The sequence below is a fragment of the Girardinichthys multiradiatus genome, chromosome 11, assembly GCF_021462225.1.
Source record: "Girardinichthys multiradiatus isolate DD_20200921_A chromosome 11, DD_fGirMul_XY1, whole genome shotgun sequence".
NCBI lineage: Eukaryota > Metazoa > Chordata > Actinopteri > Cyprinodontiformes > Goodeidae > Girardinichthys > Girardinichthys multiradiatus.
The window spans coordinates 33,853,616-33,879,818 of NC_061804.1; the positions used below are offsets into that span (position 1 = coordinate 33,853,616).

At 39.0% G+C, this 26,203-nt stretch overlaps 3 protein-coding genes across 3 annotated transcripts in view; 1 reads left to right on the forward strand and 2 right to left on the reverse strand.

Annotated features, from left to right (window-relative positions):
* LOC124876122 (SLAIN motif-containing protein-like) overlaps positions 1–3,046 on the reverse strand; it is a 30,236-nt gene extending 27,190 nt beyond the window's left edge. The window contains exon 1 of the mRNA XM_047378649.1: positions 2,924–3,046. The gene's annotated coding sequence lies outside the window, so the exon portion shown is untranslated. The remainder of the gene's footprint in view (positions 1–2,923) is intronic.
* Positions 2,422–26,203, forward strand: part of rb1 (retinoblastoma 1) — a 32,265-nt gene continuing 8,483 nt past the window's right edge. The window contains exons 1-17 of the mRNA XM_047378652.1: positions 2,422–2,682; positions 3,073–3,193; positions 3,345–3,448; positions 4,719–4,853; positions 4,936–4,974; positions 5,514–5,563; positions 5,790–5,900; positions 6,091–6,236; positions 6,326–6,403; positions 8,139–8,248; positions 8,338–8,415; positions 9,943–10,030; positions 10,130–10,246; positions 10,343–10,399; positions 10,502–10,533; positions 12,711–12,787; positions 12,903–13,108. Coding sequence (XP_047234608.1) covers positions 2,570–2,682; positions 3,073–3,193; positions 3,345–3,448; positions 4,719–4,853; positions 4,936–4,974; positions 5,514–5,563; positions 5,790–5,900; positions 6,091–6,236; positions 6,326–6,403; positions 8,139–8,248; positions 8,338–8,415; positions 9,943–10,030; positions 10,130–10,246; positions 10,343–10,399; positions 10,502–10,533; positions 12,711–12,787; positions 12,903–13,108 — 1,662 coding nt within the window. The 5' untranslated portion in view covers positions 2,422–2,569. The remainder of the gene's footprint in view (positions 2,683–3,072; positions 3,194–3,344; positions 3,449–4,718; positions 4,854–4,935; positions 4,975–5,513; positions 5,564–5,789; positions 5,901–6,090; positions 6,237–6,325; positions 6,404–8,138; positions 8,249–8,337; positions 8,416–9,942; positions 10,031–10,129; positions 10,247–10,342; positions 10,400–10,501; positions 10,534–12,710; positions 12,788–12,902; positions 13,109–26,203) is intronic.
* LOC124876123 (lysophosphatidic acid receptor 6-like) lies at positions 22,381–24,306 on the reverse strand. The gene has a single exon (XM_047378651.1). It carries the CDS (start codon positions 23,913–23,915, stop codon positions 22,842–22,844), a length of 1,074 nt encoding a protein of 357 aa, XP_047234607.1. The 5' UTR covers positions 23,916–24,306; the 3' UTR covers positions 22,381–22,841.

Genomic DNA, 26,203 nt, shown 5'->3' on the forward strand with positions numbered 1-26,203 from the left:
AAAATTACTGGTGGCACAAATATTAGTACCCCTGTATTAAAATAAATATACCTGAAGCAGTTTATACTTTAACTTTTAAATCTGGTCAGATTTTTAAGGTATTTTTCCTTGGTGATCCATAACCTTTGGTTCTCCTAAGGTATAATTATGAAGTATATAATGATATATATTTTGCCACCATGCAGAGTGAGCAGGATGAATAATGAGGTAGAAGGAAATTGCTAAGCTCTCTGCAGCTTAAGCAGCATCATGTCTCCATTACAGCCATTAAATCTTCTATACACTACCGTTCAAAAGTTTTAGAAAGCCTTTCTCATTTAATGGTTTTCTTTATGTTTATGACTATTTACATTGTATGTAGATTCTCAATGAAGGCATCAAAAGTGTGAATAAACACATGCAATGATGTGGCAAAACAAAAAATTGTAAAAGAACTTTAAATATGTTATATTTTAGATTCCTTAAAGTAGCCGCCATTTGCTGTGATGACTGAAATATTAACCTCTGGGCGTCTCTCAATGAACCTCTGGGAAGTTCTTTCAACACTCTTTGGAAAACCATTTCAGGTGACCACCTCATGAAGCTCATGGAGAGAACGACAAGAGAGCAAAGCAGTCATCAAAGCAAAGGGCGGCTATTTTGAAGAATCTAAAATATTCTCTTCCTTGTAACCTGGTTAGAATGCATGGTATCATGAACTCTTTAAATAATCTGGTGGCCTCCTCCAGAGCACTGAAATATAATATAATGATAATGATCCAAAACATATGGCAAAAATCAACACGGCAATGGTTCAGCAGACACAAAATCAACTCTCCTTCATGTCCATCTCAGTCCACAGACCTCCAAAGGGTGGCTGAAGAGAAAAGATCAATAAAGAGGACTCTGGACAATCTAGAGAAATTGTGCAAAGAGGAATGGTCAAAGATCCTTCTTTCTGTACGCTTCAACCTTATGAATTGTTATAACAGAAGACAGTGCTGTGCTGTTGGCAAAAATGGTGGAGTACTGACAGCATGGGTGCAATATTAGGTGATTTAGTTAGATTTCTCCACCACTGAGGAGGTTGGATGTTATAATTTGTAAATTGGTTTATCTGAATGTACTCTAAAGCAGTAAAATAGTTTTTTTGTCTCTTTGCACATCTGAACCCATAAATGAGCAAAGTCAGGATATAATTTTCTATTCAAGCAAAAGTTGGTAAAGAAATGCTTGCTGGAAAGTCAAGTCCACACATTAGCAGTAAGGCCCCCATAATACCTATAAAATGAGAACCACATGATGATGTTTGACTGAAATGTCATCATGTGGAGTCGAAAACTTGCCAGTAAACATACAGCAGAGTGAGACATTCGGGTAGGGAAGGGAAAAAATGAGAAGAAAGAAATTAGGGCAGAAACGGTCAAAAGTTGTGTGTTCATGTCTTAATTTGGACACTGACTTGTTTTCTGTGTCCCTGATGGCTATATTCTCTCTGGCTTCTTTTCTGCAGATGAAAGGCGGTGGATATGAAAGCGAGGAGGCGTATCAGAACGCTGAACTTGTGTTCTTGGACATCCACAATATTCACGTAATGAGGGAGTCTCTGCGCAAACTGAAAGATGCCGTTTATCCCAATATCAATATTTTGAGAAGGACCTGTAGTTGTAGTTGATGCTGATGGCTGTGGGCAGGTCAACACTGAATTATCATCTAAACCTCATTTACACAGTTGCTATACAGAACAGCAAACGCGTGGTGACCTGCTCAAAAAATGCAAAAAAGATTAAAAATAAAACAAACTGATGCCAGGTCTAATGGCATGACAAGTGCAAATCAACACCATCACACACAAATACTTACAAACGTGCAATGGTAGGAAGATAGCCCCAGATCTTAAACCCACATTGTGGTTTGTTTTTTAATGTTTGCAAAAAATAGCCAAATTAATGAGCAAAATAGGTTATCTCTTGTGAAATCGTGTGTTTCTAAGCGTGCCCTTTTTAACATACAAAGCAAAAAACTGGTGTTGGACATAAAATAAGCAACGTTTCCGGACGTTCACAAGGTTTTTTAAAGCAAACACCCTCTGACGTTTTCTCTGTCCACGGCGGGACAAAAGGAAACAAGCGGATGTTACGCAAATAGTTTTCCCGCGTTTTTGTCTCGTGAGTTTGTGTACGTTTGGTTTTGTGTCTCTCATGATCCTAATGAGGTCACTGTTTGTTATATGAAGAACTGTAGATACAATATAGCAGTTGGCAACATATCTGATTAGAACATCTACTGTATTTGGTTAAAAAAAAAAGAGATAAATGATAAAAAGATGACACTTGTTGGACTTTTTCTTGGAACTGGGAGCGTGACATTGGGAGGATGGCATCACCGCCCCCCCGCCCTGTACACCGTTTTACAAAACGAACATACGCTGTGACTCTGTCTCAGGAAGTGGGGCAGAGTTTTGTGTATTGTTGTCACGGAACTTGCTCACTGGGATTTAAATTTACCCGACGTTAGTGGTGGCCCAAAAATCACCTCTCTGAGTTTTCGTTTATGTTATTTTCCCGTTAGGTTAGCGGAGACTATAAGAATGCCGCCTAAAAAGCGCCACTCCGGAGTGACACAGAGCAGGGAGCCGAAGCCCGACGCTGACAGCGCGTCTTCTCCAGACAAACAGGATAGCCCAGAGTTATCAGAGAAAAAGTAAGACAAGTTATTCGGAAAACAGGCAGCGTTTCAGCACCAAGCAGTTTGGTTTCTTTATAAACATATGACCCCGTGTTTCATTTATTAGGCTGTTTGTTAAAAGTGTTTCATTAAAGTATTTTCTGTTAGCTTGACAAGCGAGCCGTTAGGCCAACTGTTTAGCTAGTTTGAACAGTAAGGCCTGCTTTTCAAATAACACCAGTGAGTTTACAGCCTTTAACATAAAATAAACACTTACCCAGGATATTAACTTGGAAGTAACACGAGGTACGACGCTGTCATAAAGCAGGGAAATAACCGGTGTTTGGTAAACAAACAGTAGTGCTACACTGGGAGGCTGCTGTCAGCTGCTCTCAATGTTTTGCTCTTCTTGTTCTGCATCTTTAGGCACAGAGAAAAGGATGCTAAGTTTGTGAGTCTGTGTAAGAGCCTTCATGTATCAGACCTGGTGTGTGACCGAGCCTGGGCTCTATGGAAAACCGTTCAAGAATCCATGGATAAAGTCCCTGTATGTATTTATTGTATGTAGTTATCCTTCTGCACATGTTTACCTGAAAAAATAACTCAAAGCATGAAGGAGCTCTTCAAACCCAGCTGACATATGAACTTATTGTATCCTTTTTGACATTTTCTCTCACGGTTCTGAATGTTTTTTTTAGGGCAGTCAGGAAAGACTTTGGGGCGCTTGTCTGTTTGTTATCGTGACAGACATGGATATCGGCTGCTTTACTGTCACTCAAGTTTTGAAAGCTGTCAGTCTGAAGTAAGTGCTCTCTATGCATTATTATTAGATTGAAGTGTATCCATTAACACTGATTTCATTTGATCAGTTTACACACGTTACATGTTTCCCACAATGCATTGAACAAACATCTGCTGTAATGTTGGAAGTTCAAACAAACTGCAAACAGGACGTACCATATGTCTGAAACAAACCTTTAACAGGTAGTTATTAAGGAGATGGTACAGCAAATGAAACATATCTAAGCAAATAGGCCTGTAGTAAAAGGCTGCAAGAATCACTACCTAATGAAGGCAAACGTTGGACAAGCCAACCTCCCGTCTTTCAGATATTTGCAATAAATGCCAGTGTGCGTTGTTAAATAGTGTGCTATTTGGGTTAACCTTCTACTTGTAGTATCTGGTGAGAAAAATCTGAGCAAAACAGCAAAGCTCAACAAGCTAATAAAGAAGGCTGGCTCTGTTCTGTGGACTCCTCTGGAACCTCTGGAGATCATTGTGCAAAGAAGGATCCTTCATAAAATGAAGAACATTATGGAGAACCCTGAGCATCCTCTTCATGAGACTGTCCTACAACAACAGAGTTTCTTCAGTCAGAGGCTTCTTCAGATCTGCTGTAAGACAGAGCGCTACAGGAGATCCTTCCTGCCCACAGCCATCAGCATCTACAACGGCTCTTTGAAGAAACCTTAAATAATATGACCTACAACATTTAATTCCCCTTTGGAATTAATCAAGTATTTTTGAATTAAATTTGAATTGAATTGAAGTCTATTTCAGAAAGACAGATGATTAAGACAGCCTGATAAATTGTCGACGAGAACTTAGATTCTGGTTTCCTTGTAAAGCTTCTTAATATATGCAATTAAAGAAGAAAAGCAAGAATAGCACATGTTTCCAAGATGGATCTTTGAAACACACTGCTTCTCTCATGGTTGCAAAATGCAGCTAAATGGTAATGGCCTGGTTCCATGATTATGAACAATGAGACAATGTAAGGTTATTTTGATGATGGTAATGTTTAGAGAAATTAAACTAATATTACTGTATTGATGAGGCCCATTGGAAGTATGTGGTAAGATTTCTCAGTAATACTCACTTTAGATATGGATTGTCACCTATAAAGTGTCTTTAAAACTTTGAATTATTGTGGACATCTACCATTGATTACGCAGCACAAATGTTTACATACAGTGTTTAGATTAATTTGTTTCACCACTAAAAGCTTTATGGTTTTTTTTTTTCTTTCTGGGGGAACACGTTCCCTCTCACATGTTCCCGTTTTGTTTTAGTTTAAAACAGTTTTTGGTTGTGGTGAGACAGCTGGATGTAAACCTAGATACAATCAGCACAAAGGTCAACTCTGCACTGACACGACTGGAGAAGAAGTATGATGTGATGCTGGCTCTTTATCAAAGATTTGAGAAGTGAGTGAGCACAGCAACAGAGTACAGATTCAAGCGAAATGTGGCACAAACTTAACTAAATGCAAATCTGTTTGTGTTTCAGAACTTGCAAGAATATCTTTGTTCTTACTCCCGATGGCAAGTAAGTTGGTGTTTAACACTTGTCAACCATCACTGTTAGTACAGCTAAATGTGAAGTGCAATTTTAAAAATAAAATCTGAAAAAGGGTGGTGTGTGTTTACATTAATCCCCCAAATCCTCCAATTGTTTTGGGTTTGTCTCTATCAGATTTGCATATCTAGAGACATTTCTGACACCATTTCTTTCTAAAAATAGCTCGAGCTCTGTCAGATTGGTTGGAGAGTGTTTATTGACATCAATTTTCAAAACCTACCACAGATTCTCAATTTATTAAGGTCTGGACTTTGACTAGGCCAATTTAACATATACACGTGCTTTGATCTAAACCAATCCGTCATAGTTCTGGCTGTATGTTTATGACTGTTGTCCTGTTATAGAAACTCACAGTATATAACAGTCTCAAGTCTTTAGCTGTCTCTTAACAGGCTTTTTTAATTGAGCTTTTTCTATCGTCATGTCATCTCATCAGTTGTAGTCTGGTGTTTGATAATTCTAAGCTCATTAATCAAGGCTGTTAACCCTTTCCTGTCTCCTTCTAGGGTGAGGGAGACCACACGGACCTGTTGGACAATGTTTCTTTTGTCAAAAGGTACTTTATTCTTTCAACAAGACAAAATATAAAACAAAATCAGTGGAATCATTTTCATGTTGAGTCATCTGTTGTTTTGTTGCGTGTTTTCCCGCTCTGTGCTCTACCGTAGCTATCAGGTTAATTCAAACATCATTCTCCTCAAGGCGGTAGCTCTCTGGTTTCTCGTCAGCGTCAGTGTTTTTGTGTTGGTGCTTCTCATGTGCTTCATCTCGGCTGTTTCCAGGAAGGGCCTTGCAGATGGAGGATGACCTGGTCATATCCTTCCAGTTGCTGCTCTGCACGTTGGAGTTATTTATCAAGCGCTGCTCTCCAGACCAGTTACAGCCTCTCTATCGTACGCTTCAGCAACATTTCTTTCAAACTGTCTTTGATTTATACATTTTGATCATTTTTTAAATATTGAAATAATTAAATATGAGTCATGCTTGTCAGCAATGAAAACCATGGTAATCTTGAGTAAATTAACATTAATGGTTCTTTTAATGTAGTGTGTCTCTTGCTTTCTTTTGTTTGATGTCTGGCAGAATCAGCCATTAGCAAGGTTCAGACCCCATCAACCCGCACATCTCGTCGCAGCCTGAGCAAAGCCAAATCCCGACCTGTAGAACCAGAAGTTGATGCGCAGCTTCTCGAAACCTTGTGCAAAGACAATGAATGCAATATCGAAGAGGTTTTTCCTTGTTTAAAACACAGTCACCATATGAATATGTCTTTGTTTTACTTTTGGTCAGCTGTCCCCTCTGCTGTACACATGTGCAGGTGAAGAACGTGTACCAGACCAGCTTCATGGCTTTTCTGGAGTCAGTGGATCTTTCGAAATCTACAGATTTTCCACAAGTAAGTGACTGTTATCAGAACACCCGCTCCACTGTTTAGTTTTACTCTATTCCACGGCACTCACAGTTTCCAACAGTATCTCTCCTAGCTTGCCCTTTAATATTTGTTCTCACATAGATGGAGTTAGGAAAACATGTAATCAAACAGGGGAACCTATGTAGGACGTCAGAGACTTTTATTGCAGAGGCAGACATGAAAGCATTGAGGCAGGATGCTTCTGTTTTCTGACACTGACACACTTCTGTGAAGAATGATACAGAAGATAACTGATTTTTCTATACCATTGCCCCAGTGAAGCACAGATGGTCAACCCTATAGACTTTAGTGGTATACGTGTGAATGTTTGTCCAATCATATTTATGCTACCGTGAATTGGCTTGGATAAACAGTTAGAAAACATAAAACTCTCAGAGAGATTTGAGGCTAGATAAACACATACTTTGCTTTTCTTTCCAGTGCAGCAACTTTTTCCTGTCCTCTACAGGGTTATGTTTTGTATTCACTACCCTTGAACATCTGGGTCACGTTAGTAATGGCCACAAACCTTTATGTTTTTTTTTTGGCGTCTATGTCATAAACCAACACAAAGGGAAGTGATGGAAAGATAAAACATTTTCCAATTTTTTATTTCTTTTTTATATTTGCAGTTTGTCACACTTCTTCTGTCTTAACAGACTTTTCTGTAGGATTTCCCTGTAGTTAGCTCTATCCATCTCCTTATAAACTCTAAACAGCTCTCATGTCCCTCATCTTTATAAAAGTTTACTCACAGCATGATGCAGCCACCACTATGTTTCACAATGGGGATGATGTGCTCAGAGTAATGTTAGTTTCCTGTCACACAGCGTTTTGTATTTAGGCCACAAAGTAGAATTGTGGTCTAATTTCACAGGAGCACCTTCATCCCCATGTTTGCTGTGACAAACTGCAAGTAGGACATCTTATAGCTTACTTTCAACAGTGGCTTTCTTCTTTGCCATTCTTCCAAAAAGTCCAAATTTGTAGATTCCACGAACAATGCTTGTGAAAATATTACCTTATAACTCATCTGTCTTGTGTGTTCGCTGGTCTGCATGGTGCTGTTTGTTCAAAAAGGTTCTGTAACAAACCTCTGAGACCTTTTACAGAACAGTTGTATTCATTGATGACACAGATTAACTTCATTTAGTAATTTTCTGAAGGGAAAGGAGTTAACTAGAATTTATTTGGAGGCATTAAACTAAAGAGGGCTGAATACAAATGTACACCCAACTTTTGCTATTTTTATTTTGTAATGTTTTTCCACTGTAAGCTCAAAAATATTTAACCGTACAGTGAGACACTCATAACAGTACATTTCCGTTCAAATAAAACAAAGCTCTCGTGCTGTGATTTTCTATTTTAACTAAGAACTCAAAGGTTAGAAAAATTCACGAATAATTTTTTTTGTTGACTGAGCAACGAGAACGGGACATGGGTCACACTTTCTTGGAAATCACTTACAGTATTTTGCCAGGTTTAATGAATGGGAGTGCCCAAGTCTGCTTTTGAATTAAAACTAAATGGTGATCGGCAGGGTAGACAGTGTTGTCTTGCACGTTTCCGAAGTACTTTCACTACAAATGCTCCTTTAACAAATCTCCTAAAAATGGATAATTCCTGGAGCTGGCTGCAGTTGACTGCGTTCATGACGTCTGTTTTCAATTCTTAATCTGAAAGTAAAAGTACATTTTCTGTGGTGTAACCTTTTCCCCAGGTGAATTTTATCAACCAGCAGTATGAAGAACACTACCTCAAGAGCAGAGACATTGATGGTCGTCTGTTTTTTGATGGGGATGAGAGCGTTCTTCCTCCTAAAGTTGAGATGTAAATTTTTTTAAAGTCCTCTCCTTAGTGGTTATTGTTGGCTTAGCAAAACGAAAGGAGGAAACATATTTTTAATATTCTTTGTTCAGATCACAGGTGGAGAGAACTCCAAAGAAGAACCAGCCAGATGAAGATGGGCCGATGATCCCTCCTCAGACTCCAATCAGGTGAGTAGTTAGATGTCTCTCACCTGATTAGTGCATTTGAGTGTTAATGAAGTTACATCATTATAAGGTAAATTATTGGAAAAAAAAACTGATTTAATGAATGTGAAACAATTTAGGAAAAACAATGATTTATCAAAATTATAAAATAACTGCCCCGGGTTTTATTTATTTTTCCTTTTTTTCCCACGTGTTTGTTGCTTTTGAAGTTTTTTACATGAACAAAACACAACAAAAAACACCAGAACTCAAACAGAATACGAAACAACAACCCGGCTTCACAGTAATCATATATAAGGGAACATGGGTATGGCTGCATTATACAAAGCCCCATGAAAAATAGCTGAAATATCCAAACCAACCTACAACACAAAAGGGTCTCACGTCTTATGAACACATTATCCGAATTGTGTAACTTGCTTGTTAGGTAGTCCATTGACACACATTTAAGTATAGTGCGCTGCCATTGTTTTAGATGGGCCTTTGACTGTAATCCAGTTCGGAAGAACACACTTCCTCGCACAGAATGTGAGCAACCTGTTGTGCTGTGTTTCATATTTCCCCTTAATTTTATTTGCCATTTCACAGTCAGTAACAGCAGAAAAGATCTTACATACTTCACATTTTATACCAAAAAAAGATTGTTGTATTTCCCTACAGGACCAAAGACAGCAAATGAGGTCACCCACCGCTTTGTTAAAGGTCTTATCACAGATCTCCACATTTATTGATTTTTTTCCAATGTTTCCTTTAAGTGAACTGTGTTAGTGACCCACATTCTTTTAGTAAACCACAGCACGTCTTTATAGAGCTTCAGCTTGAATCGCTGTCCGCTTTTGTTTTGATGTTTAAAAGTTCAGGCAACCAGGTCTCAATAAAACAAATGGCATTGTTGCCTTCAGTGTCCTCCAGAGGACCAATAATATGAATATTCTTTCTCCCTCCATTTTGTCCTGCACCCACTCGCTTCCTAAGTGATTTGAGCTCGTCTTGGGTTGGCGCTGTGGCATCCTCCCCAGCCAAGAGATAGGCCTCAACCTCTTTTATGCTCGTCTCATGGTCCAACAGTTTTTGACCCTGTGCTTGCAAAAGCAGGGGGAACGCTCCAAGTTTATCTTCAATGAATTTTTGGAGCTTTGCAGTCACTTCACAGATTACCACTTGGACCGCTGGATCCATAATTACCCCCTGCGATTGGAATCAAGCTAGACTACCAGGCAAGCTTCTTAGTTAACCTCGCTGCTCTTCATATTGGGATCCTCTGCGGCATCCGATCCGATTTTCTGGCGTGGCATGTTGTCAGACTGTCGATGCTGAAGCTCATCGCAGACTTACAGACAATAAATGTCCGTACTATAGCCTTATTTTTTTTAAAGGCACAAAATAAATAATAAAATATCATAAAATATGTAAACGAACACCTTTTATGAAAAGTTATGGTGAAGAAAAAAAACTTGCCATGACAGTCATTATCTTATGTTTCCTTCTGAGTTATTCTAGTCACCACAGTACATTTTCTTTTCTCCACAGAGCTGCCATGACCTCCATTAAGATGCTCAGGGGAGATCTCCCCCCCAACGGGGATCAGCCTTCAACTGCCCTGGCCACATACTTCAAAGTAAGTTGCTTACACCATTTTTATCCAATTAAACAAAACCAGTGAGTTTGTAATTTGATTATTTTAAGATATTCCTGTTTCCTTGATTGCTGTGATCAGAATTGCACTGTGGACCCGACGCAGGATGTGCAGAAACGTTTAGAGACACTTGGACAGGTGTTTAGCCAGAAGTTTGGTGAGGCAGTGGGGCCACGCTGTGTTGTGTATGGAAGGCAGGTATGAACGACCCACTGGATGACAGCAGCTGAACAGTACCACCACATGTCCTAAACTGATTTTATTTAAAAAGCAAAAAATCTCTTTATCTTTCAGAGATTTGCCCTTGGTGTCAGATTATACTACAAAGTAATGGAGGCGATGCTGAAATCGGTACGGTAACTAGTTTGATTAAGTAAACCTTACTATATTTTAAAGTAGATGTATTAAAATGACTGGACTCAATGAAAACATTTTATTTATTTTATTTTATAGGAGGAGAAGCGTCTGTCTGTGCAAAACTTCAGGTATTTACCAGTCTTTTTCTGCGGCGAAGCAAAAATGTAAAACACTTTCTTGTTGCCTTTAACTTTAAGAAAGTAGACCTTTATTTAAAATGAGGGTCTTATCTATCAGGGCACATTAAAAATGGTCTAGTCTTTATCAGATTATAAAATAATTTCAATCTAACCTTAAAAGTACAAAATAAATTCCACACGGTCTTTATGTATTAACTGAAGATAAAGTCAAAATGGAAAAGCTGCGTGGGGCAAAAATAAATGCACAGGATGGGATAGGTCCCGTCATGGTGTTGGGGTCATCCATTTTGGGGGATAGATCGGCTGGACTGCGCAGTTCGACATGCTCTGACTTCACCCGGGATTATAAAACCCGCGGAAAATAAACTTTTGTTGACGACGCAATGGAGGCGCATATCTGGAGAGACAAAAGCTCACAGGGAAACGTTTTCTCCACACGGCCATTCCCGGAAGAACTGGAAAGCTGGAAATCTGACTGATACAAGAAGATCAGCAGATTTATTCGCCGATCGAAGACCACGCCGACACCCGGCGCAGGTGAAAAACCCACAGAGGTTTTATTTGCAAGGAGATCCCTTGTTGATTTTGTCGACTGCAACGGTTCTTCATATTTTCACCATTTTGGACGGATGAGAAGTTTATGTCCCCCGCCCCCTCATTTTTTTTTTCTTCATCTACCCATCCTCAGCCCGAGAACAGAATAAATCAACGTCAAAGTAATTTTGTCCTTTTTATTAAACTGTATAGGTGCATTTAGAGGTCTGGGCAGGGTGAAGCATAGTTAAGGTGATTTAGAATCACCAGTAGTTAATCCAAGGTATCAACTTATTACATCCTATACTGATTGAAGTGTTTTATGCCGAGCTGTGTTTTGATTTGCTGTGCAAGCGCTGCTGTATCTCCTTAACCCAAATTGCACATTTTGTCCATAAAACTACTGGTTTGATCTTCATAGACACTCAATGTGCATATATTTTTCTTTTATTATTATTGTTAGGTAGTCATTTTTATCCCCTTTGTGAAGCGGTTGATTAAACAGTGACATTTAGCGTGGTTTTGGTTAATAATGATCAATTATTAATGATAATTAACTAATTGTAGTTATTAAGGGCTTTCAGCCCATAATCACACCACCAGAGGACATCTCTGATTTCTATTTGTAAGGAATGATTTTTTTGGTTAAGAAACGATTTTTCTGAATTATGGTTTTTAATTATAATTGTTTGATAAATATTAATAATCAATAATTATAATCCTTACAATATCATTAAATGTTTTAAACTCTTGCCAATGCAACACCTTGATTTTTTATTTATTTATTTGAGAAATATTCTTTGGTTATAGAGTTTCTGCGGTGTTAAGGGTCCTTGCTTTATTGACCTTATCATTTGGCACACAGCAGTTTTATTCAAAACAGGCCAAGATCCATCACCATGTTTGGCAGTTGGTATGAGGTGGTTCAGCTGATATGCAGTGTTTGTCAAACGTGCCGCTCTGCATCATAACCAAACATCCGTGGGTTTGTCTTATCAGTTGACTGGACATTGTCAAAAAGGACATTGTTGTAAAACCTTGTACTTCATTCAGATGAAGCTTGCAAACGTATGTCATATTCATATTTTTCTTTATGGAGGGAAGGGACTTCTTCTTGGCAGCCCCAGCAAACAAGCCATGTTTTTAACAGTAACGTTATGCTCTTTGATTCCTAACATACTTATTAGAGCATTTAGAGTCTGAGATGTAGCTCTGGTTTTTCTAGTTTTCTCTGAGCACTGCTTGATCTGACCTTGGGGTGAATTTGTCAGGATGTTCTTACCTTGTTAGACTGTTTACTACTTTAAATGTTTTCTCCATGTGAAAAGCCTTTCTGAATTATGGATTTCAGATAATCATTTCGAAGCAGCTAGGGTGTACCTTTGCTGTTATTAAAGTACAGTTTTTCTTTTTGGCTTTGACTTTCATTAACAAAAGGATGAATCTGTTGTATATTTTCATAACCTTAAGGTTAGATCTAAATAAATTTATACCAAATCATATGTATTAAGTCCTGAGTTGTACAGTCCTTTATGTGGAAGTTTGTTTGTTTTCTTTTTCCCACGACTGGTATGTTTCTGTATTTCATTTTCCATCTTTATTTGAACCTAATCCTGTCATCTGCTTTCTAGCAAACTGCTCAATGACTCCACATTTCACACATCACTCCTGGCCTGTTCTTTGGAGGTGGTCATGGCAACATATGAAGGTGCTCCTTATGATCTTCTCCTAAATGAATCAGTTACCAGCTCCCTTTAATTCTGTGTCTTTATTTTACACATATTACTGTTGGAGACAGTCATTTTTCTTATTTCTGTGGCCAGAGAGTAGTTTCAAGAACGGAGGAAGTGACCAAACTGGAACAAATTTGTGCTTCCCCTGGATACTGAACGTCCTCAGCCTGCCTGCCTTTGACTTCTACAAAGTGATTGAGAGCTTCATCAAGGCTGAACAGACACTAAGCAAAGACATCATCAAGCATCTGGAGACCTGTGAGAACCTCATCATGGAGAGGATCGCGTGGAGGACGGTCAGTATCATCACCCACTACCGCACAAGATGATACACCAGTAAATATGATTAGATGGCATTTATTAGTCAGTTAGAAGGAGAAAAACAGTAGCCTTAACAGTGTATCAGGGTACAGAGTTCAAATTCAACATTTAATACCTACAGCTTATTTCATGTGTTTTTCCGCATAGATACTGTAGCCACTAAATGCAGTTGAGACAAACTGGGCATCATGAGCCCGGACAGCTACAGATGTTCTGAAATTAGCACTATAGTGAAGCTTTCACTTTGGATCAAACAACCAAGCCCTGGTCCTCTGCTGTAGACCTGATAAATATAAGGAGTTTGACCCCTGCGGTGGGTTTACATGGTATATTTCTTTTCTCAGATGCAGTCCTCAATTAATCAGATGATGGTTCCTTTATTTCATTTTTTTTTTTTAAACGAATTACTAATTAACTAATCAATGAATTTGAGACAAGATATCTGTATCACAGCGTTTAATCCTCAATAGATCTCTCACACATCTTAGACGATGGTGTAGACTGTAGCAAAAATCTGATATTTAGATGGGCAAAGGTAGGAATATACAGATCATACAATTAAAGTAAATGATTAGTTCTTGACTTCCAAAACCCTTCCCTGCAACACATATCTGCCATATTTCTTGTTGTATTTTATAGGTCTGTACCGCTGCCTCTTTTGTTTGTTTACATTTTGTTTTGGGGTTTCCTTCCTTCTGTTTTTCTCTTTAGGAGGTAAACTGTTACTTAGGGTTTACATCAGGAGATTAGCCTGCACAGACTAAAACTATTCATTTTTTCTTTTCATTAACTGCATGGCTTATCTTTAGGCAGGGGGTTTTGTGGGGGCAGCAAAAACAAAATAGATGGGTAGTTCTGCACAAAGAGTGACATTTAGTTTCTACTAAAGATGCAGCGATCCAAGCTCTCTAGCCAATTTCTGGTCTCTAGTTTTCGTAAACCTTTGACCTACCTACACCAGCTTTAGCCGACTTCAATTTCTCTCCAGGGATTATTATGAGCAGCATCCAAAGTATTTTTTCCAGCTTTTCTGCTGGAAGTTGTTTATATTTTATAGCAGAAGCAGAGATGAAGTCACGCTGTGTGGGAGGAACCCGTTGCTATAAAACGTTTTACTTAATTTAAACAAACCCAAAATGAATGTAGAGTTGAGCCGTCTTAAGCATGTTTTTAAGTATCTAATCCAATATCAGGAAAACATGTAATTGCGATACTGCTGCTGAATATTATGATGACGATATAAATAATAAGTAACCCACATTTACCTGAACCTTCTTTTTTACCATTATTACCATTTCTGTGGGCTCTAGCATTGTTATGCTCAGTCTGAATGCATGGCACTGGAAATATGATGCCCTACCAAATATTGCAGCCTTTGCGATTGGTATTGCAAACATTGGTATTGTGGCGACTATAAAGATCCAGTGTATTGTGCAGCTAAAAATCTTACATTAGCGGTTAGCGAGGTTACCATTACTTACTGTACTCCCTTGTGACCCAAAGTGTTAAAGAAAAAATATAAAAGTTTACAAACCCAAGTAAAAATTTTACAGAATTGTAAGAAAAAAACTGAGGCCATTAAAAACATTTTCACCTTTAAAATCCTGCAAAAATCAACAGAAATCGATTTCAGCATTCAGTCCCTTTTGGTTGGAGTTTTATCAGCACACATGTTGACTCCACCTTGTAAAAGTTGTCCAGGTAGATCAAATTGTGAGGACTTCTCTTGTCCACAGCCCTCCTTGGGCAATGCCAGAGTTTGCCTGTAAAACTTAGTTCTGGACTTGGCTTAGCCTTTTAAAATTTTAAAATTAAAGTAAAAGAAAAAAGAAAGATGAGAAATGATTCGTCATAAACTTGTCTTTTACATCATAGTTTGGCAGAGGTCTGTGCATTTTTGAGATTCACTGTAAAGAAATGGGCATCGCTGTTTGAGAGAATACTGTATGTTATTGTTAAATGTAGTAGACTGTATGTAGTTTTTTTAGTTTTGCTACCTCATCATCTCCATGTATAGATTTATTCAGTTCACTAGACACATACACCATCTTTTTTCTGTTCTCCAGGCTTGGTCATTTTAAGGTATATAGTTCTTTAGCATTTATAAATCCAGCTTAGGTTTCCCAAGCATTCAATGCCCCAATGTTACATCAGCCATTTACATATTTGGTAATAAGTACGACAGGCTTTTGTGGTTTGATTACCAACAATTATGAATGTTGCCATGGGATCAGTTCACCTAAATAAGCTACACTACAATCTCAATCGTCATGTAATGATCAAACACCAGGCATAAAGTGAATAGACTGCTGTTCAAACTGTTTGCATTTACACTAAAAGACAGACCATGAATTAACAAGAAGTTTTCTTTTACAGTATAACCTTAAACCTTTAGGTAATAATCTGACATGGGCTGATCCTCATGTTTCTGTCAAGTTTTGACCTGCACAGACCGATTTTAGCCATTTTTGAGTTCCAATACAAAAACAGTATTTGAAATATTTAATGACCAAGACCTGTCATTTAATATTTATATAAGAGGCAGAGACAATGTCCTTCTGTTATGAGAGAGAGTGCTTACTGTAAAGCAAGGTTTTATTACTTAAAAAAAAAACCCTTACAAAGTTGACATTTTATGCCTGCTTATACTTAATATATTAGTGATGATCACAACCAGCTTTACTAAATTTAAACGTCGCCTCTGCATACATTTCTTAGAGAATAAATATCCTTACTTTAACTGTGATTTTTCAAAAAGTGTCAATATTTACAAATGTGAGGTCAAAAGCTCAAAACAATGAAACTTCGCTGTACTTCATTCAGACTTTCAGACTCGCAGCCTGAAAGAAAAAAGCTTCCTTGTCAATATATTTTACATCTCGGTGCTTTCTTTGAGTAGCCTGGATGAACAGCCAAAATGCTCATGTACAAAATATAATAGTATGTATATTAAATATAAGTAGTTTCTTATAACTTGTTTTGCTTTCTCTGACTTATTAAACACCTCACTGATAATGAAAATAGCCAACTTTGAGTCCTCTTTACTCAGTAACAGCATTTACACCAAAAAGCAGTTCTCTTTAGCACAAAAAGGGTTTTAAATAAAAGTATGTATTATTTGAAACTATCCTTGTCCTTAGGTGCACTTGCCTCCAGCTCCCGCAGCATCCCTGTGCACCAGGCTGCTTGAGAAATAATAGATGAGTGGATTGAGGCAGCAGTTAAAACTGGCCAGGGAGAGCACCACCGGATGTACAGCCTTTGTCAGCTTGGCCAGACCACAGTGGGGCAGCAGCTTCATGTGAGTCAGGGTATATCCCAGCAGATTGACATGATAAGGTAGAAAGCACAGCAGGTAGACTCCTAGCACCCAATAAATAATTTTAAGGCTCTGCCGACGATTGCGGCGCTGGCGGGGACCGCGTTGCCTCGATTTGCGGAGCACGCGCAGCACTTTGCAGTAGCTGTAGAGAAGTATTACAGTAGGAAGCAGGAATGACCCTAAAACTGAACCCAGAGAGACCAGGATGAAAGTTCTGTAGCGCAGGGAGGACGGGTCCAGAAGGCAGGGCTGGTTTTGACGAGAAGCTGCTAAACGTAGCAGAGGCAGAATCACACTGAGTCCCAGCACCACACACCATATTCCCCCAGTCACCACCTGTGCAACACGCTGCCTGCGGAGGGTCGGTGCCAGAGGATGTACGACAGCAAAGTATCGGTCCACAGCAATGCACACCAGGAAGAAGATGCCCCCATACAAGCTGATGTATTTGAGGATGAAGGTGATCTGGCAAAAAGCTGCTCCAGGAGTCGAGCTGGTCAGGTCACCGATCTTAGACCAAGCTCGAGCCTTTTGGTAGTGGTAGTAGATTCTCATAGGTAGAGAGATCACAAAAAACATATCGGCGAAGGACAGACTCGCCATGTAAATAGCTGTGCTGTTCATGGTGCAAGGAGACACACAAAGTCTGCGCAGAGCCAGGCCGTTGGCAGCCAGTCCCAGCAGGAAGATGACGCTGTAGGACACCAGATAAAATGTGAAGCGGTAGCTTGTGTCCACAGTACAGTTAGTAAAAGGGAAGTGTGATTTTCCTTGCAGATCTGTTATATTCCACTCCATAGCTCAGAAGTTTTCTAAATACCCAAATCACCGTGTTGCTTTCATGTCCTGAGCGGAGCCTTCTCTGTAGCTTCTGCCAAAGATATACCTGTGACAAGTTGAGAGAAATTAAAACATTAGATTTTTATGAAGGTCATTTTGCTTAAGCGACTACTATAAATACTCCTATAACTGACATGGCCAGATGTATCCAGCCAATGAAATTTTAAGGCCAGGTTTTTCTAATAAAATAGGTAAACATTTGATTTCATTACATTGAGAGTGAACATTGAAAGCAGCACCTCTCGATGTTTCACTATTGACACATTAAATAACTCGTAAAGTTTATGTTGATTGCGATGGTCAGATGTTTTAATTTTGGATGCTGACACATAAGCAAACATGTCATTAAGCATCTTTCTGACAGTGTTATGGGAGGCTTTTACTTTAAGCAATTCTTATTAATGTTTACTCTCTGTTATGAGAAATGTTTGGTATTTACACAGTTAATCAGGTTCACTTCAGTCAAAAACATGTAATGGTTGACTTAAATCAGTGCCAGTGACTTACGCTAGGGGATACACAATATATAGCAAGTTTATCATTATCATAATATTACTGTACACAGTTTGTATAAGAACTGTAAGTAAATATTAGCTAATTAATCATGTCAGAAGTACTGTGCGTGTACTATGTGTAGCGTGTACTGTCCACAGACAGTTGAGATTTTATAGTGGGGCGTACCAATGGGGGGCTTGTGACTAATTCTTACATTTCCCACACTTTCTCATAGCATCATCTGACGAGAAGGGAGAGCTAATTTGCCTTGTTGCGTTGGAAAAACTAAAGAAAAGAGCTTGGAATGGACGAAGAAGGGGAATACAGGGAAAGGAGGCAACTGTGACTCGGTGGGAAGGAGTTGTGATCTTGCAATCTGAAATTTGTGGGTTCGATTCCAGCTTCCTCTTGCATTAACGCTTGCCTGTCCCAACTGTGCTTAGAGGATGTGACTGATGAGTCTCTCTCTCTCTCTCTCGGGCAGATTTGAGAAACATGTGCCTCTTAAAACTAGACAGCATGGGCAAAAACAGCGCAGCATTATATACTAACATCTGCAAAATGAACCCCTGCTATCCAATTAACACTGGTACTTGCCATGTTTATTTTTCACCTGCAGTGTGATTCACTAAAGCTGCAAATAATTGCGCTTATTTTGTTGTTTATCATTGTTTTGCACGTCCCAAAGGCAGCTGCAATTTGCAACAGGTCTGCACACAGATGGCAGGCGTTATTGTTATTGCTCCTGCACCCCTGTGCATCCTCAGGTTTGGCTCCATCTCCATCAGAACTGTGAGAAGAGACAGAAACTACACCACAGAGAAGCAGAGTGAACACAGTGTGATCAAGGGTTGGGAGATGATCTGTGACCCGTTAGAAGCAAGCAGAATTTATCCTTGGTTCATAATTGTCTTAAATATGCATCCCAAGTGTATATATTATCCATCCTTATGTTTTATATTTGCTCTGCTATGCTGGCTCGCACAAATCTGCTTTGCTTCAGAACAGTGTGCATCCTCGGGGTCTTGAACAGGACCGGACATCATGTCCAGGTCCACTACATGGGAAAACGCTCGGTTCTGCTGATCCTGCGGGTCCTGGATGGGGTGCGGGAGGAACGGTGATCTAATTGAGGGACTGCAGGATCGGCGGAACTTCAGGAAAACCACAAAGGAGCATCTTCGGCCATGGACTGTAAGGGAAGTCGTCCGCTCCTAATGGTGGATCTTCCCATGGGCTCAGTGAGAACCACAGCTGGCCTAGCACTGCACGTTCTACCATGCATTGAACAAATCCCTTCTGGTCTGGCGCTTGAAGCTCACTGGGGTTGTTACGCAGCATCATTACGCAAGATCCAGCCGCTGACTTTTAAATAAAAATGCAAATAATTATTTGCAAGAGCTCTTTAAATACATGCAATTTGACTTTGCATCCCGTTAATAATATTTTTGAAATGCTTTTCTTCTTCTGACACAATGCCAATGGTCAATTAACGAAGGGATCTGTTTCGAACAGTATCAATCTTTATATTTGTGACTAAATTAATATTAAGATGCATACATTGCGTTCAAATTTCCACTAACAACTGATGAAATGATGCAGTTATTTAAAACATATCTATTGCTTTTTTTTTGCAAAAGTAGAGTTGCCTGAGCTGCACTGAAATAAGTAAATAAATAAAACAGTGAAACACACCGATCTCTAGGCCATTAGAGTGGTAACCCGTGAGCTGTTGGGAACTAGTTACTTCATGCTGCATCAGCTGCATGCTACTGATCCGTGCTACACATCAGGATCTCAACCTTTCTCTCTTCCTTTGTCCTGATCTACTCCCACCCTCTATCCCTGCTTGCTTGAAAAATTTTAATATGTTCTTTAAATATCTGTCATTTAGAAAGCTTTAAACATCCTGTTCATTAGGTTGTATGTTTGACTAGTTGGTTTACTTATTCAACTATAAAGCCATTAGCCCTTTATTAAAGTTAGATTACTTCATTAACTCACAGAGGCGGATACATTTACTGCTTCTTTGAAAAAAAGAACACTTAGAAGTAATTGACGATACCTATGTACTACATTTCTGTCCAGCTGATAGGCGCGCAGCAACAAGAAGTTGCTTGTGAAATACTTATGAGCCATTGATGGGGTAGAAGCACAGATTATACCATTGGATCCTGAGCATGTTTCAGTCATTTAATTTAAAGAGATTGTTTTTCTGTTTACCTAAAAGGCTCACGTTAATGTTTTTGTTTTGCTCAATAATTTTGTAACTATATGCTTTTGTGTTTGCCACAGTTAAGAATTTTCATTATTTTAAATGCAGTACTGCAAAAAAATATTTTTACCCTTACAGATTACTGTAAAGGTAAAACCATGAATTAAATTTGATTAGCCACATTATTTTTAAACATGCATTTAGTTTCACTAGCCACACCCAGGCCAGATCACTGCCTGACCTGTTGAATCAAGAATTCATTTAAGTGAAACCTCTCTGGCAACATGAAGTACCATAAAAGATCTCAAAAAGCAACACATCACGTCCGGGTGGAGAGAAATTCAAGGGGAAAAAAAACAACCTTTGAAATCATAGTTCCACAAAAACACACACGCACAATCCCTTCGTTATGCATTATCTTTGTGCTTTTACATTATATAAGTCTATCAGCTGAGATCACGGACACTGTGGTTTACAACGTCTAACACTTATTAAGCAATAAATAAGGTAAAATGCTGAGCTCTGTGTCACGGTCCTCAGGCAAACCTTTGAAAGGCAGTTAGTGCTTAAAATACAACATATCCTCAACATGTTATCTTCTTGATGTTTTGCTGATCAACATATTTCTCCGACCAGACAGATCATGTGGTGTATTTGCTCTGTGCACACTGCAGCCTGATGCTGTGCGTTTTATCATCGCTATGTCATACTTGTTACACAACCCCGTCTTACCCATTACAGTTTATACTTGTTTCGGGTTTGTGACTCTGTCCCGAAACGGATCAGGGCTGGTATATTGGTGGTCAGCTTAAACCCTCCATCCTTTGTTGGAACCTTTCAGTTCGTCACGAGGCATTTGGAACATATGTAAATCACAGGACTAAAGAATGATCTGAAAAAGGCCACTGTGCTGCTCCAGGACTTGGAAAACTTGCTGTAATAGATTGAACCGTATATTCTTCTCTCTAGAAGAAAATCCCCTAGGAGATTGGGATTCAAACCCAGGACCTTCTTGCTGTAAGGCAACAGGACTACTAACGGTGCCACGGTGCAGCCCACATTTGGGTTATGCCACATGATAATGATCTAAAGCACACCAGCAAGGCAATCTCTAAAATGCTCAAAAAAACAAAATGAAGGGTTTAGAGAGTCCTAGTCAAAGTCTGGACTTAAATCTGATTGAGACATTTAAAAAAAAAAAAACAGTGAGGCGGAAATCAAGCAATTGTAGAAATAAAAGTGGGCCAGAATTTCTCCACAGTCACTGAATTTCAGTTATTTGATTTGTTGTTGGGTAAAAAAAGTGTAACAAAATGCAAAAATCACAACATCGTATGCAATCTTGTTCATTTTACCTATAACCTATAATCCAGCTCTGCCGTTTCTTTTTCACCACTGAAGTTCAAAGTTGAACCATTATTTCATGCTAAACACTTGAGGCACAGCTGCAACCTTCCCCGCTGTATTTTGTGAAAGTTTTCTTCTCAAGAGGCATGTGTTTGCTCGCATGTTTCTCTGTCCCTGGAGACGATGAGTCTATTCTTGTTGGCGCAAACCTTCAGGCCAAGTGTGATAATGCTCCGTCTTGACTTGCACGGCTTCTATAAGGTGGGGCAAATATTTCACAAGCTTTTAAGCTCCACAGTGTTCTGTTTGCAAAGCTCTATGGTTTCACTGGAAGGAAACATGGCTACAGACAGTCTGTATATTTGTGTGTGAAATATTACTTTCAAACTACGAATATTTTCATGTGACATTTGTAGAATTTGGTTTCTGTCTGCCCCTTTTGTAGATAGGCATCAAGAAATGCAGTAGGGCAGATACAAGTTTATTACGTTCTTGTAAATTTATTGGGGAAAGTCCCAAAAGATATCTGTTTGATGTGTTTGTTACAGCTATCAGTCAATGACCAGACCTGAAATGTACATTTTAAAACTTAAAGCTCATTAGGACTGTTGTGGGTACTCTTTCTGGATACACTGAATAGGTGTGGACTTAGATATGGAAATGCTTAAATCAAAGTATGGAAAAAGACAAGAGAATATGAAAAAAAAAAATGCATTTTCAGATTGTTTTCAATTTTCCATTGTTTGAATGTAGCCATGCATCCATTCATAGATGCTTCCTTTTAGTCTGTAGTTTTGCATGTTCCATTTTAAAGCGTAGCTTTCCATTGAAATATCTGCCATAAATTCACCATATTCTTTTGTAATTATAGTTTATAACTGGGCTAAAAAGGACTGAGAATTCTGGAAATTTGAGTCTGGAATTCAGACATGAAAAATTGTGTTTGAACCAGTAAGATAAATATAGAAGCAGCTGATCAGTTTACCCCACCTTATTCAGCAAACAGAAAGCCAGTTTCTTCTCAAACCTTAAAATAATGAAACAATTTTATTGACTCAGTACGTAAGTGAAAGTTTTTACATAACATGCTGCACATTGGGCTTAATGTGACTACAAGATACATGAATGACTGCAAACTGCAGAACATAGCACCTTTAAAAGGAGGAATAATGCTGGTTCAGCTTTATTAAATAGCAACACAAACATAAAATCATGGGTGCAACAATTATTTAGAGCACTAAACTGGACATTATTTACTCATTTTCCAATGAATATCACTAAAAGCTGTTATATAAATAGTTGCAACACACCTTTCTTCTGTTTTATTGCTGCTTAGGGATCATCATCTCTAATCTGAATCCAAAGTCTGTTGCCTTCACCCTCACATTGTAACACCATCACTGAAGGGAGCAACTCCTTAATATTTCTGTTTGGAATTCAAAGTCACTTTGCTTTAATTCAGGTTTCATTAACCGCACTTGCTGGGTTATCACTCACATCTCTGGTAGAACTCATCAACAGTGGACTCATTGTCATTTAATCTCATGCCCCTTAGTGTAAGGTTCTTGACTGCTGTATTCGGACTACCTTGTATGCTTTCTGTTTGCATTAATTTGGTCCCATTGTACCAAGCTGTTGACTTTCGCTTGATGGAGCTTTGAATTGTCTCTGATGTGAAGTAGTAAACAACTGGATCAAAACAACAGTTGGTCACAGCTAAGCAGAGAGCTATGGGGTAGATCGTTCTGACCACCTGCTCTGCATAGCACCCCTTTAGGATGTTGGAGCGCACCAGGGCGTAGAAGATGAGATTAACGTTGTATGGAATGAAGCAGAAGCAGAAGATGAGCAGATGCACAAAGATCATCCTCAAGACCTTTGCCTTGTTGAGGCTCCCTCCACGGCTGATGGTTTGAGATTTCCTCAGTGTTCGTAACACCATCACTGAGCAAAATACATTGAGCAATAGTGGTAGGATGAAGCCCACAGTCTCAATAAAAATCACCACCTTCGACAACTCAGCCTTCCACTGTTTTTTCGAGTAGTTCTCGAAGCAGAAGTTCGAGGAAGAGTTGGTGTTGTTAGGTGAGGTGGTGTCCAGAAGGAACCCAGTGGGTATACTGCCACAGAGAACCATCACCCACACCATTAGGCAGGCCAGTTTGGCGGTCCTCTTTGTGCGGATCCTCTGCGACCGGAACGGGTGGACAATGGCCAGAAAGCGGTCCATGCTGATGCAGGTGAGGAAGAGGATGCTGCTGTACATGTTGGTATAAAACAGGGCCACGGAGATCTTGCAGAGGATGCTGCCGAACAGCCAGTCACGTCGGATGAAGTACACAATCCGAAAAGGCAGGCTAAGGACGAATAGAGTATCCGAGACCACGAGGTTCATCATGTACGTGGTGGTCTCATTCCGTACCTTCAGTGTGCAGAAGAAGATGTACATCGCTATCACGTTGAATAAAAGTCCCACCACAAACACCAAGCTGAAGACCACGCTGTACATAAAGTATTTAAAGTCATCATTCTTTTCACAGCTGTTTTGACCACTGCTATTCATGTTTAGGTCCTTTTGTTAGGTTTATAATATTCAAAAAGTACTCCTCTCGTGTGTACTCAACTTTTTTTCTCAGTCATGTTCAACAGGCAGGAAAAAGGTTTAAAAATCTGCACCCAGCAGCTCCACAAATTTCCTTCTTTTGTCTTGAAAAGTCTTTCCCTTTGTGAAATGATTCAATTGTTAAATTGTCAGCAAGTAAAACAAATTTAAGTGTCCTCTCTGTCTTCTCAGTAGAGAAGATTAATTCCTCAGAAAGATGAGTCATGTGTTGCTCCTCAGCTTTGTGAACAGTCGAGTGGCTCTTCCCCTCTTGTGTTCTATCTGTTCCTCCAGCCGTGCCGAGGGCATATGGTGGTTGTTAAATGTACTATTGGTTTCCTGTAAATCAGACAACTACACAGCTGTCTGCACATATGAATCTCACAGAAAGAATTGGTTGGACAGTTAAAAGACAGGGAGGAGCCTTTACCTGGAACCAAAGTCCTCCCTCTGATGCTTTGCTCCGCATGAAATCTAAAGTAAGCACTGACACATTTGGAAACCTAACTTTCCATGTAAGGCATTTAATTATCTTTTCCCACTCAGATAAGGTCATTCTTTTGGATTTTGTTAAATCAGAAGAAATGCCACACCTCTGATTTTTATTAAGATTACAAATACATATGTGTCGCCTGAAGACCTCTCAACCAAATGACTTAATCTGATGAAAATGTGACTGTACTGGTACTGAACGTTGTCACTCAGTACCGCTGAAGCTATCAAGCAGTGTACTTTTGAAATGTCCTTGACATCAGCAAGGTGTAGTAATAATAACATAAAGAATGTGTTCATGGCATGTCTGTACGCGCAGGAACTATTTTCATTACCTTCATGGTAATGCTTGACTTCCTTTTCCTGAGTGTCTGGTTTTATACTATAGGGGCACATGTTAATATAAACATGGTTCCTTAACTGAACCGTAAATTGATGAAATCACCAAGTGTTAAGGCTTGACTGTAGGTGGCCATGGATTTGCCTGTGTCAGTGACTCACACAGTGAGGAGTGTCCTGTGTAAACGTAATGGGAGTGACAGATGTTCATTGATCTCATTTATGAGGAGTTTTTTTGCAAGGGAAATTTGTGTTAGTTGTGGTAGTCTAAGCTGCAAATAAAAGATATCCTACACGAATTTGAATTACTAAAACTTAGGTGTACTTCTTTCTCGATTATGGTGTTAATAAACATTTATATCTTTGAATTTATTGAAAAGTAAATTAACAGAATATTTAATCAAGGTTTTTCTCACAAACATGTCAGTCAAAGTATGAGGACAGCATTATGGAAACGGATTTCATATTCATTTTGGTCTTGTAATTAAATCTTTTTCTATGTAAAAACATTATACAACAAACCGCTTCAATTTCTAATCCTCAAAGGGTCAAAGTTATTCATACAGGCTCAAATATATACAATCCAGCCACCCACTATGATTTGGGGAAATGTCTGTTAGTGGTTGGACCACACCCGGTGTCATTCTAGATACATATTTGAATGTTCTACTTGGTTGAATTTGCAGAATTCATATAAATTGTTTGGTTTCCTGATAAAGGCACGGTTTTTATGCATTGTTTTGACTTTTCGATAGTGTTGCTGACGCGGCTATTCCAGAAGCTTAATGTTGGCATCATGCTGTCGGGCTGTTTTACTGCCAGTGCTCCTGGTGCTTTCCATGAAGTGGGTGGAACAATGAAGGAAGATTACCTCCAAACTGTTAAACCTCATCTCAGATCATCAGATCCAAATATGTACTCAAACCTTTTTGGAAACGGATGAAGCAGGCTAACATTAAGCTCCAGAAGTGACTCTGACCTCATTGCTTTCAAAAACATTTTGTGAAATCTGCTTGAATGCCATATATGTGCCCAAAAATATCCCCCACTTAATTTAAAGAAACTAATATTTATTTCAGTGACAGCGATCCAGGATCCTACCAGAATCATACCAGAGGTGTAGCAACACTCTTTGGATAATTTAGTGTTTTATTCCTTGGAAGATAATGTAAGCCATTAGTGTTCATAGATAAACAGACCTTTTCCTAATGGTTTGATTTATTGCCAAAACAATTTATCAGGTTATTACAAAACAGTTTACCTTAATAATACAGACAGCAGAGTTTTAACAGAGGAAGAGTCGATATTCTTTGATCAGATCAAACTGAGCGTAGCATGTTTTCATGGATTAACAGAGAGCGATTCTTTGCGTGAGTGAGATGCACACACATAAAGCTGAAAGTAAATGCAGATGTTTG

Excerpts from the sequence above, each read along its gene's own strand:
- LOC124876123 (XM_047378651.1), bottom strand. The coding sequence starts at position 23,915 with ATGAATAGCAGTGGTCAAAACAGCTGTGAAAAGAATGATGACTTTAAA.